Genomic DNA, 13,128 nt, shown 5'->3' on the forward strand with positions numbered 1-13,128 from the left:
AATCTCATGCTGTGACTAGGGACATTATCCAATTCCAAACATATATGTGGTTTGTATTTAAGCTTTATTGTACTTTTAAAAACTGATACCTAATAAGTGCCAGATAATGTAGGGCACTGAGGGATTGCAGAGTAGACTGCTACATAAACCATTTTCCTATTTCTAATGTTCTTTCCTTCAACCTTCTTTAGGTTTTTGGATCATAGATTGGTATTGGAATAAATGAAGGAATAGAGTGTGAATATAACATATATATGTAATATGTAATGTATAGTATGTATAAATTATCCATAAGACATAGAGACTGTATGTTCAAGTACACATATTCCACATTCATCATCCTATTTATGTACATACAGATGAAGTCACTGATGAAACACCAATAAGTGTACTTTGATAACAGGATAATTATAATCAGAACAATGGATGCTTTCCCAATTATTTTGCTAGCTTTGTGGCAGTTTTATTTGTTCATTTTGCTCTTTAAAGAATGTTAAATCCAAGCACTGTGGTTTATGCTCTTGGGAGGCTGAGGCAGAAGGATCGTGAATTCAAAGCTAGCCTCAGCAATTTAGTGAAGCTGTAAGTAACTTAGCAAAACCTGTCTATTACATAATATGGAAAAGGGCTAGGGATGTGGCTCAGTGGTTAAGCACTCCTGGGTTCAATCTCTGGTACCAGAAAAAGAAATTAATATCGGAATCTCCTTTTTCTCTTCCAATGCTAAAGAGAGTGGGTAACCTCTGAAGGTTGTTGTCCATCTTGCTGTCAAAGACTTGTTTTAAGCCTGTTGCTCATGAAATAGTGAGACATATCATTAAAGATATTATTTTAATGAGTTTTGTTTTCTATAGTTCTTCATTACAATTGTTTTAGTTGCCACAAAGAAATGCTTTTAGAGAACATAAAAATTAAAAATCTTATCTTTATTGAGAAGTCTCCTTACTTAAGAGAAGCATAATGCATTTCCTTCAAAGAATAGGTAGGTTATGTAAAACTTTTGCCTAAAATTTAGCAATCTCTAAGATAGAGAAAATTTAACAATGTCAAAAAGCATACTTCCTTAAAGTGCCAACTCTCCCTTATGATGTTAAAATCCTCAGATTTATGTGTACTTGAACATACAGTATATATGTCTTATGGATAATTTATACATACCTTTCTTTCCTTGGGGAGCATTGCTAAACAGAGGTTCATGGAAAAGACATGTTTTAGAAGGTGGCAAATTTCCAGGATCAAGTATTATATATTATGGACTTGAATAAACTGTACTTCCTATTTATAGTTCTTGTTCCAAACAGTTTTGGGAGAACACTACAAGTTAAATTACACAACTTATTTGATTATCGGTTCCTAAAATGGAACTGTAATACATACTTGCAGCTTTGTGCCAATAAATACTCTCAGCAAATCATGTTGCTTTATGTAGGCATGAATAGAATAATCTCAAAAATATCTTTATTCATAGATGCCTTTTCTCAAAATAACTAAAATATTATTGGCATCTAAGTTTCAGAAACAGTTTTGTCTTCCACTGTATTCTCCTGCCTTCGGAGTATTTCATAATTAGTTAAATGTTAAGGAACCATGAGGAAAAATAAAATAAAAAGAAAGAAATGAATCTCAGTGAGTACCAAAAATAATTCCAGTGGAAAATAAAGTGTGCATTTGGAAGACGAGGAAATACCTTAACTTGAAACAGTGTCAAGAACACTGGTATGGGTCAAGAGATCCATACCACTGATCGTGCTCTTAGAATGATACTAAATTCACATTTTTGTATCTCAGTTTTTCCATTTTTAAAATATGGTGCTGAACTAGGAAAGGCTTCTTCAAACTGTTGTGCTCTGTGATTATTAATAGTTCATTTCCACTTTTTCCTTGATACTTTAAAGATCTAAGTGTTTATGTGAAGGGATAGAAGGATACACTTGTCTAGTCTCATGTCCCTAAACTTACATGAGGAACAATGAATTCCTCTGATCCAGCTTCCTATTTTATAGATTAAGGGGCTGAAGTGCAGAGAAGTGAAGTGGCTTGCTCAGGTCCACATGGCTAATCACAAAGCAGAGTGTCAAAGCAGAACCGTCATTTATGTGCAGAGCAGGGCTGGTTATTGCACCAGGGTTTCCTCTTATTTATTTCTTGTATTTATTTCATTAAAAATTTGAGATACAAAGGTTGAATTTTTTTCTATGTAATTTTCTATACCCATGGCTCTTCCTATTGTTAGAAATCCTATAGGTACTGAAAGAAAATTAATTCATATATTAGCTCTAAAATTTCCAATTTTTTTTTGTCATACAGGAAGTGTACCCAAAAAGAGAACCACTGTAATGAACAGTTCTAGAAACTTCTTCAAAATTTCAGAGCAGGGGACATTACACAGGAAGTGAGAACAATATTACATCTGTGGCTTTTCCCCTTAAACCAAAAAAAAAACCACCTCCATTTGCATCTCTGACTGGTGTAATCTTGGCAGCTTTTGGCTGGTTTGGCAATGCCTCCACATTAAGAGTGACTTTACCCCTACAGAAATGCAAAGACGACCCTGAAGTTGAAATTCCTTATGCCATAGAAAATAGAACCTGTGTGGCTTCTCCAAGCCCCTTTCTGCATTCCCAGAGGCACCTTATTCTAAGACCAGTGTGTGTACCTCACAACCTGCTTGAAAGGAAGAAGAAGCTAGAAGCCTGTACTAGGACTTGAGTGGGTTGCTTGGATTTACATTGAGGGCTAAGACTGCGACATAACAGGCTTTGTTAGATACACTAAATCACACAGTTTGGCAGTTCAAATGCCTGCAAACCCGCACCTCATACTGGTTTCCCCTTTTCACCCCCAACCTGATGTAATCGTTCTCTCCTATGAATAACTACAGGATGTATGTATACCCATATACATATATATGAATACGTGTGTATATGCATACATGTGTATGTGTATATTTATTAATATTATTATTGTTGTGCGTGTGTGGTGCTGAGTATTGAACTCAGGGCTTCACGCCTGCTAGGCAGGCAGTCTGTTAGTGAGTTCCATCCCCAGCCATAGAACTTTATTTGTACTTCTCTTATGACACACTTTAGCCTTTTCCCCAATCTATTTTTGGCCAAGTATTCAGCTCAAATATATTCGTTGAGCATATTAAGGAACTGAGATATGTGAAAATAGGCCTGGATCCCCAAAGAGTTAAGCTTCTAATGGAGGGCATAGGTTCAGTTACAGATGACTATTTTTCCTAGGGCTTATACTAAACAATGAGCATCACAGGAAGACAAATGTCTCCTCCTTTGCAGCTGCCACAGATTAGGTTCTCAGTAAATAAATGTGTGTTAAATGAATAAGTAAATGTATTATAAAGCCTTGTAAGAGAATATATTTGATTTAATTATTTAATCTAATTACTTATTCTTTTAATGACTTTTTAAAATTGTGCTGGTCCAGTCTTAGTTTAATTTCAGTTTCTATCACTAAAAGATTAATGAATTTTGTAATTATAATCATATATGAATATCTATTATTAACGTGGCAACTTCCTCACCAACTGTTTTTCTTCATTTACATAAATAGTTCTCAAATTGTCTTTTTAGTTAGGTGTAGTTCCAAGATAGCAGTGAAATAAAACTCTAAAGTGAAATGTGTTTGTTTTCATGTGTTTGCATTGATTGATTCCAGCTCATAATCCTCTTCATTTTATCACTGTCTGCTGGATTACTACATGATAATTGATCATTGTGACCTTACAAATTATCTTTTTAGAGTATGTTTTAGGTCATGAATAGAGACTAGTCACTTTGCATAAAAAAGAATGTAGATATAGCTTTGGGAGTTATGCTGGTTTTTTTTTTTGTTGTTGTTGTTGTTGTTGTTTTTCTGTTTTTTTTTTCATGGAAAAAAAAAGAAAAAACCCTTCTATTTTGTATCCAATCCCAAGATAACTTTCCTTTCAAGTGGGTAGGAACCAATTCAGAGTAGAAAAACTGGTACTTCTGCCCCTTGTTGGCAAAGACAGAATAGCTTATTGAAACTTGCATTCTAAATACATTTTAGAATTACAGAATTTCTCCCAATTAAAGAAGTAATGCATCTTCATTGTTTAAAAAAAACTTGAAAATAGAATATAAACAAAGATGGAAATTATTTATGCAAATATAAAGAAGGATGCAAACTTTTTATACAAATTGACATTCTGATTTTTACGTAAGAGATTGTGAGCAGAGACATTTTTCCTAAAGCCCTACGGATGTGTACATTTTTAATAACAAAGCTGAGAGTCAGAAGACTAGGAAGCTCTGAGAAAACTGTCAATGCAAATTACATGAAACTCCTGAAGTTTTACTTCCTTATTTTCATTACAGCTTTCTTTAAAAATAAACCCAAATATTAACTTTAAAGACTCCATTCTCCTTCTCATATAAAATATATATCAGGCGATCAGGATTGTCTATTTTAATACTTGTCAAAGATTGACATTAGAGTTTTTCCAAATGAGAAAGTAAGCATAAAATTAAGAACAAAGGGGTGGGATTTTGTTGTTGTTGTTTATTTCATCCAAGGTCTTGCATGTGACTCTCCAGCACCTTTTCATTAGTGAGGTAAAGAGAACATGATTCAGGTAGATAGGTGACCTGGATTTAGTGAGTCTTCATAAGCTTAGGTTTCTCTTCTGAAAAAAAGGAAGGGAGAAGAGAGATGTAAATGCCCTTCCAGTGTGTGTGTGCCTGTGTTCCTCTTAGATACATACATTTAAGAAGAAAATTCTCTTATCTACCTGATATTTATCTGCTGTACTGGGAAACCGTATTTAACTTACAAATCAAAGCCCTGAATTTGGTTGGTCCTAATTTGGCTGTCCATTCTAGATGACTAGTAATTATGCTGGCTCTCAAAAATCCTTTAAGAAAGAACATTGGATTAAAAGTCAGAATACTTGGTTTTCATTTTAACTCTATTATTAATCAATTATCCTTCTTTGGGTAAGCTACTTAGGGCTTTCTCATTTATTAAATAGGCTGGTAGACTAGATCTCTAATAATTTCCATCCCAGTTCATAAAATATAATTGTATGACTAACCCAGTTCAATAATTCATTGATTCCATTTTCTAAAATTTATTCTATAATTCTAATTGTCAAGCAAAGTATTAGAAAATGAGATATATTTAACCTACCACTCTAACTAAATTTTTACATTATTTAAAGAATTGTGAGCAAAACAAACTAAAAGCTATTTTCATTTATACATGTAAGTATATATGAGAAAACACTAGGTACATATCAAATATATACAAATGAAAAAGTTACATTTATAGTCATATAATTACCATTTGGATGGAGACTTCCATCTTTCAAAGAGGATTCTAATTTAGAAAGACAAAAGTGAAAAGAAAACCAATTAGAGACTTGGCAATAGTTTCAATAAGAGACAATTAAGTTAAAGGGTCCTAGCAATAAAGATGGAGACAGACAGACTCAAGAGGTAATCTGGAAGTAGGACAGAGCAAACTGATTTATGGAACATGGAGTTGAATGGATGGAGATGGTATTCACTAAGCTGGAGAAGACTGGATGAGAATCATGTTCAGGAAAAGGTGTAGAAGTCAGTTTTGATCATTCTTATAAGCCATTTTAAACAATCTGTTGGGTCTGTGAACCTGAAGCTCTGTCTAGAGGCCTGGAGAATGATATATTGGATCATTCTCCAGGATCAACATGGAAGTATTATAAAAAGTCCTGTGTGAGAGAGCATGCACACACATGTGTACACGCGAAAAAGGAGAAGGGTGATGTTAGGCAAGGGCCCATAGTTGACCATGAAGAAGTTTAATAATTTAATTTCAAGATAAGAAGGTGTCAGCATTTGGAAGTTAGGGAAGGAACAGATAAAAAAGGCAAAAGGACAACATTGTGTCACAGAATCACAAAAGGAAAGTACTTGTGGAAGGTCATGGTAGTCAACATTCCTGAATACCAAGATTAAAGGGTTTAAGAGTAAACAGCCACTTCAATGTTTATAGCAGCACAATTCACAATTGCTGAAATGTGGAAGCAACCTAGATGCCCTTCAAAAGATGAATGGATAAAGAAACTATGGCATATATACACAATGGAATATTACTCAGCATTAAAAGAAAATAAAATTATGGCATTTGCAGGTAAATGGATGGAGTTAGAGAATATCATGCCAAGTGAAATAAGCCAGTCTCAAAAAAACAGGGGTAGAATGTTTTCTCTAATAAGTGGATGCTAATCCATACGAGAGGGTAGGGGTGGGCAGGGATAAGTGCAGGAACTTTGGAGGGGATAAAGGGGAGGGGAGAGGGGGCAAAGGGGTAGGAACGACGGTTGAATGAGATGGACATCATTAACCTAGGTACATGTATGGCTGCACGAATGGTGTGATGCTACTTCATGCACAACCAGAGAAGTGAAAAAGTCTGCTCCATTTGTGTACAATGTATTGAAGAGCTTTCTACTGTCGTGTATAACTGATTTGAACTAATAAATAAAAAAATTTAAAAAAGAATGGGTCATTGGACCAAAAGCAATTTAAATGGAGTAGTAGGGGAAAGCATTGAGCTTGGTTGAAAGCATGGGAAATTAAAGGAAGTAAATAAAAGGATGTGTACTTAGTTAACTTTTGAGATGCATGCCTAGGAAAGGGGGTAGGAAACTCAGTAAATTAAAAAATAATTGGTTAAAGATGGATGAGATCAGAGCATATGTGAATACCACCAGGTAAAAGTTAATTGAAAGAAAGATGACCAAAATTAAATAGAGAGCATGAATAAAAATGTAAACTTAGCCGTCTCACTCCCCTCAGGCATATGTATTCTTCCGCCTATTCTACAGAAGCCTCCTTGAAGGACTCTTGTTAGTTTCTGGGATTATCTTAAGATACTCCACCTGTTCTTGGGTACGCCATATAAACTCTTTCAGGGATTCTACCTTTAGAATCTTTGCACCAATTGACTCCCCTTCCAGGAATTTTCTTCCCTCGGTTGACTGGCTGAACCTTTTCTGTCCTCCAATTCTCAGCTGCTATGTCCTTTTAAAACATCAGCTGCATCCAAAACCATCTTCAACTCTTGTTTGGTTCATTTAGCAAAGTCCCTCCTAAACACCCAGTCTAAATTGGTGAACCATCCTGTTTATCCTTATCTGACTATTCTGTTAGTTCTTATTATAGCACTTTTTATCTCACACTGTCTTATTCACATACTTGTTTATAGGTTTATAGTCTATCAACTTTTTATTTCAAAGCAGTGATCACATTTTCCTGGTTTAATGCCATATCCCCAGAATGTGGATAATGCTTAACTTAGAGTAGGCATTCAGTAAAAATGCATTGATAAGTTGAATGTTAAGTTAAATTTATGGAGCAGTCTCTTAGAACACACCTTGAATTAAAAAAGATCATTATGATAAATTTCAATCACATTCAGTCCAAATATGAAGGTAACAGATTAGGAGATTGAGCTGAAATAATCTGTTATTTTGAAAATATTCTAGATGATTTATTTTTAGTGGATAGTCTTCATGATTCCATATCTCTCTCTCTTTTTTTTTTTTTGTAACTTTTACTATTCTTTTATTTTGAGGATACTAGGGATTGGACCCAGGGGTATTGTGCTACATCCCCGGTCCTTTTTATTTTGAGGCAGATTCTCACCAAGTTGCTGGCCTTGAGTTTGTGATCCTCCTGCCTCAGCCTCCTGGGTTGCTGGGATTTCAGCTGCACACCACCATATCCATCTTACATTTATTATAATAATCTTAACTCCAACTTTTATCCCTCAGGTATAAACTACCTATTAGCAAGAGGAGGAGACTGTCCAGAAAGTAGCCAATCTAGTATCAAAAATTTACTGGGACAATCCATTTGTTGGAAAAAACATCAAAACTGTACAGCAACCATATTTTGAGCTGTGCAATGTCCTAGGCACATGGAATTAAACTGAATAAAATGCAGTGGATTGATCTGATGCCTAGTAACTTAAAGATGAATGGCTGAATAAAGACACAAAAGTTAACCATACTGTACTTTGAAAAGGCTATTCTAGAGAGTGAGCAAAAAATAAAAGGAGTCAATTTGTTTTTAAATTTCTGAGCCCTGAGATCTGACTAATCTGAATTTAGATACATCCAAATACTTTTCTTCCTCCTAGGGGCAAATCATTTATATGAAGTTCAGTTTCCCTGGTATATAGCACCTTTTCCCAAATCAAGTGTAGGCCTTTCTCACAAAGAAGGGAGAGGGAGAAGGCTATTTTCAAGGCAGTGTTTCTTTCAATGGAGCAATTAAGTTTGGCTGTAACAGAAGGAGGTTGCCATAAGAAAAGAAGCACAGCAAAGACAAGACAGTTTTGCAATGTCAGCTTATTATTTCTGCAGGAGGCTGAAGATTAGAAAATAGCTTTTCCTGAGTTGTAACAGGTCTATAAAATTGAGCAACTCACAAAGCCCCCAAAAGGAATACTGAAAATATAATACAAAAAAAATAGCAATAGAAATTGTGTTGAACTGAATATGACCTTTGAAAGAGAGGGAAGGTTTTGCATATCTAAGAATATCTCATCACAACCCTCTTTGAAAGATTAAAATGATTTCAATATTTTCCCATTTATTTAATGCAAACAGGTATGGATTTCTCTGACAAAACATCACATTTTGTACTTAGGTACTACTATGCAGAGACAGAACATCAAGTTTATATTGGTTGTTTAAAGTCATTCTTAAAGCCCAAATAAAATCAGACTATTAAGATTGGAAATGTTTTCATGCCAGAAAATCTTTATTTCCAAATATTTCTGTGGGCTTATAATCTCTCTCCTAGGATCAGAAAAGAATATTGTATATATGTTACTTTCAAACATTAATGAGGAAGCGAATCTTTTAAACTCTTAAAATTGTGGTGTCTATTTAGATGTCATTTATCAGCTCTTCAATGAAAAGAATGAGATAAAAGCAGAGGATTTCTGAGTCTAGAACTTTCTGGATGGAAAATAAGTATTTCTGAGTATGATTCTACTTCCCATCTGGTCAATACAACAAAATACAATTCCTTGGGGCTGGGGATGTGGCTCAAGCGGTAGCACGCTCGCCTGGCATGCGTGCGGCCCGGGTTCAATCCTCAGCACCACATACAAACAAAGATGTTGTGTCCGCCAAGAACTAAAAAATAAATATTAAAAATTCTCTCTTTAAAAAAAAAAGAATACAATTCCTTTATCTACTATATTACTATATAAAACTTAGTATACAAAGTATTAATTTATAAAACATTGTAAAACATTGAAAAGTAAATACCTTAAAAATAATGAATGAAAATAGTATAAGTACAAATTCACCAATATTAAACTAGTGGAAAATATTTCTATTTCTTTCAAAGAAACCTTAAGAGCCATTAATATAATGTTATTTTTTTATTCATATATTTTCATCATAAACAAGTAACACTGATATACTAAAACATAATGTAGTACACTTTTTGTATTTTGTAACACTCCAATATATTAATGAAGTCCATTTTGATAAGGTCTTAAAATAATTAAACTTGAGCTTTCTATTTCATTTGTCTTTGAGAAAGCAACAAGCAATACCATGCAAAATATATTACTCAAAAACATTTTATACTTGAAACAAACTGCAGTTTTCTAGAAATTTCCAAAAGGAAAAGGAAGAAAATTTAAATTTTGCTTTGTCTGTTTTTGCTTTGTCTGATATCAGTTTCTTTCTTATATATCATGCTACAAAGAACTTAACTCCTTTCTACACTTTCACATTGGGCAGAAGTGAGTCATTTATAGATGGCTCTGGAGTCCATCCACTTTGCTGCATTTTGAAGGGGAAAAAAAAATTGTTAAACACTTCACTGTTTGAGTATATGACTGACCAGCTATAACATGTTTTATAATTTTGAACCCCCCAAATGTGGTACGCTTTTAAGTTACTGCTTAAATTGCCTCAGGTTTTAGGTTTTAAGGCCATATTATTAATTTCCCCCCCATTTATGATCTCAACATATTTTATATTTAATCTTTTATGAAGAATAATTTGTCTTTATCTTGAGCTGTGTTTGTGCTAGGCCATAAAATCAGGTGGTGACCCAATGGAATCAATGGGGACATTAAAGCGTCTACAGAGACTGGTGAGGACCAAGAAAAGTAGGGCGCAGAGTGTGGATGAGGTGAAACCCACATTAATAAATCTCCGTAAGTAAAAGCTCAATGAGCTGCTAAAAGTTCTTTGAGGGAAAACTGGTGAAGCATATATTAATGAAGTTCATTTTGATAAGGTCTTAAAATAATCGTTAAACTTTGAGCTTTCTATTTCATTGCTAAGTTATTTTAAAACGGGTATCCTAATCCTATTCCTAAATTTCACCCCATACCTATGCTGCATCCCAGAGGGAAAATAAGGGTCAGTAATGTCTACCCTTCCCATTCCTCCACCAAAGTGAACAATATTGAAAATTTTTGATGTGAGTATAGCAAATTGGAATGTCATTTGCAACTTTGAATTTATTTATTTACAGAAATGGCCTATGAATTGTAATTATTTTGTATCTGTCACACATTTCCTTTTAAAGGGATTCAATGACTTAGAGCCTTTTACTTTGGGTGAGACATGTTTTTGTTATCTGAAATTGTTTTGTATAGTACAGTAGTCCCTCCTTACCCACAGTTTCACCTTCCACAGTTTCAGTTAGCCTCAGTCAATGGTTTACTTAACTTTTTGGTCTCTGTGACCAAAATACCCAACAAGAGCAAAGTAAAGGAGGAAAAATTTGTTTCAGGCTTACAGTTTCAGAGTCTTGGTTTGTACACAATTGGCTCTTGCTCTGGACCTAAGATAAGGCAGCACATAATGGGGTAAAGTCCCTGCAGAAGAAATATGCTCCCCTCATGGCAGGGTTGAGAGTAAAACGAGGGGAGATGGAGCCACAGGGAAGATATACCCTTCCAGGACACTCACCCACTGACCCACTTCTTCCGTTCACATCCCACCTGCCTATGTAATTACTACACAGTTTATCCAAACTGAGGTAGACTGATGAGCTTACAGCACTCATAATCTGATTGTTTTACTTCTGAGTATTCCTGCATTAATGGTAGCTTTTTTGGGGAGACAACTCATATTCAAACCATAATAGTCAACTATGGTCCAAAAGTATGAATGGAAAATTCCAGAAGTAAACAATTCACAAGTTTTAAATTCTGAGCCATTGTAGTATTCTGATGAAATATGATGTCATACTGTTCCATCTAGGGAGGGACATGAATCATCCCTTTGTCCAGAATATCCAAACTTTATAGGGTAGCTGTCCTATGCAGTTGGGAGAGAGAGAGAGGGGGGGAGGAAGGGAGGGAGAGAGTGAGAGAGGGAGGGATGGAGGGAGGGGGAGAGAGAGAGAGAGAGAGAGAGAGAGAGAGAGAGAGAAGCATTCATGTAACTGTTAATAGAGTATACCATTATGTTTTTTTCTTTTATTATTATTATGCATTATTTATAAATTAAACTTTAGCATAAGTAAGTACTTACAGACAAAAACACAGTGTAGATACTGTTCAGTACTCTTCACAATTTCAGACATCCATGAGAAGTCTTGGGACATATCCCATGGATAAGGGAGGACTAGAAATTTTTATACTAGAAATTTCACCCATTGCCACATTAAGTAAATATATATCTCACTAATCAACTTTGTAGTACTAAAGATATGCTGTTTCTTCATGTTCTCAGTCTTTTCCTTGCTTTTCCAAAATATTTCACTATGCGATGCACTACGTGCATAAATTTCTTTGCAGATTGATATGAGAAGAGTACATTTTTAGAATGAACATAGGATTTCAGCCTCTATTCTTTGAGATATCATTTATTTACATAAAGTGAAGAAATTGATTTGCTTCTTGAAGATACTCTCTTATACATGTGACATAAAAAATTAAAAATATTTAATAAAATGATTGCATCACTTATGCTTGTAAGATGTGGGGAAATGTTTTAATTTATAATTTTTCTTAAGTGTTCTCAGTATGCTTTTTGCATATGACTTCCTTTCATTTCAGTATAATTGATGTTAATCAATAGATATGGTTTCAGATGTTAGAGGTAAATCTGAGTTTTATAAAACAATTTCATTCAGCAAATTACTTTTTAAAGAAATAATTTTATAAATTCTTTTTGGGAAGTTGGATGACTCCCTGGTTCATACTGTGTTGTTCATTCATTTGTAATCTACAAAGATAAGTAGAGTATTCATAATTCATAATTTCTACAAGTAAATAACCATTAGCCTTAACGTTTAACTCATGTGTCTTTGTCGTTCAGAAAATGAAGATGACACATTGATTTCCTGTATGAAACTAAGCAGATCGCAAGAAAAGAAAGCTAATAATTTTAGCACAAGGAGGAGGGGAGAAATGGAAATTAGACCAGAGTCTCATCCTATATCTGTGGATCCATCCAGCACTTCAAATGAATGCGACTTGGAAGACATATTATCTTATCACGAAGGCGAAGTTCAGAAGTGGAACATCTGGAAGTCTTTTCCAGAAAATCTGTTCTGGACTGGCATTGACTTCCAAATTGCCCAAGTTGGATCCTGGGACAACTGCTCCTCTTGCACTCACCACTCACGTCTCAAATCTTCTCACACAGATATAGATCTCTTACATTCATGGGTGAGTTTGTAAACTACGGAAGTATGTCATCTTAATCTGTGTATTTATACCACCAGGAAATAAGCAGATAAAAAAAAATGTGTCAATCGGTCACATTTTTTAGTTTCAGGAAAATTACCAGAGTTACAGCTGTCTTTCCAAAAAGTAGTTCAGCTCTTATGGTTTTTGTCCCTGTTAATATTGTATATGTTCCTTTGTATACAAATACACTACTGCATAGTATTTTCCAGAGATTTTATTTTAATTGAAGGGAGACTTTAGCTGCTGATTTGGATTAAGAAAATGTGATTGAATTGCCTAAATTATTGCTAGTAAAATGAAGTTGCACTGACAGCTAACAAATAATTTTAATGAGCATTTTTTGGGGCCTGGTATTCTCCTAAGCACTTCCCATGTATTCACTCATTTAAATATCACCACAACCATGTAACATAAGGATTG

The 13,128-nt window shown here is 34.5% G+C and overlaps 1 protein-coding gene across 1 annotated transcript in view; it reads left to right on the top strand.

The window, feature by feature from the left end:
• Samsn1 (SAM domain, SH3 domain and nuclear localization signals 1) overlaps positions 1 to 13,128 on the top strand; it is a 144,390-nt gene that overhangs the window by 42,023 nt on the left and 89,239 nt on the right. Inside the window, exons 7-8 of the mRNA XM_046430497.2 lie at positions 10,089 to 10,215; positions 12,335 to 12,687. Coding sequence (XP_046286453.1) covers positions 10,089 to 10,215; positions 12,335 to 12,687 — 480 coding nt within the window. The remainder of the gene's footprint in view (positions 1 to 10,088; positions 10,216 to 12,334; positions 12,688 to 13,128) is intronic.

This window comes from Marmota monax, unplaced genomic scaffold (genome assembly GCF_021218885.2).
Source record: "Marmota monax isolate L192 unplaced genomic scaffold, Marmota_monax_Labrador192_F-V1.1 WCK01_AAM20220418_F8-fsc00016, whole genome shotgun sequence".
Lineage (NCBI taxonomy): Eukaryota > Metazoa > Chordata > Mammalia > Rodentia > Sciuridae > Marmota > Marmota monax.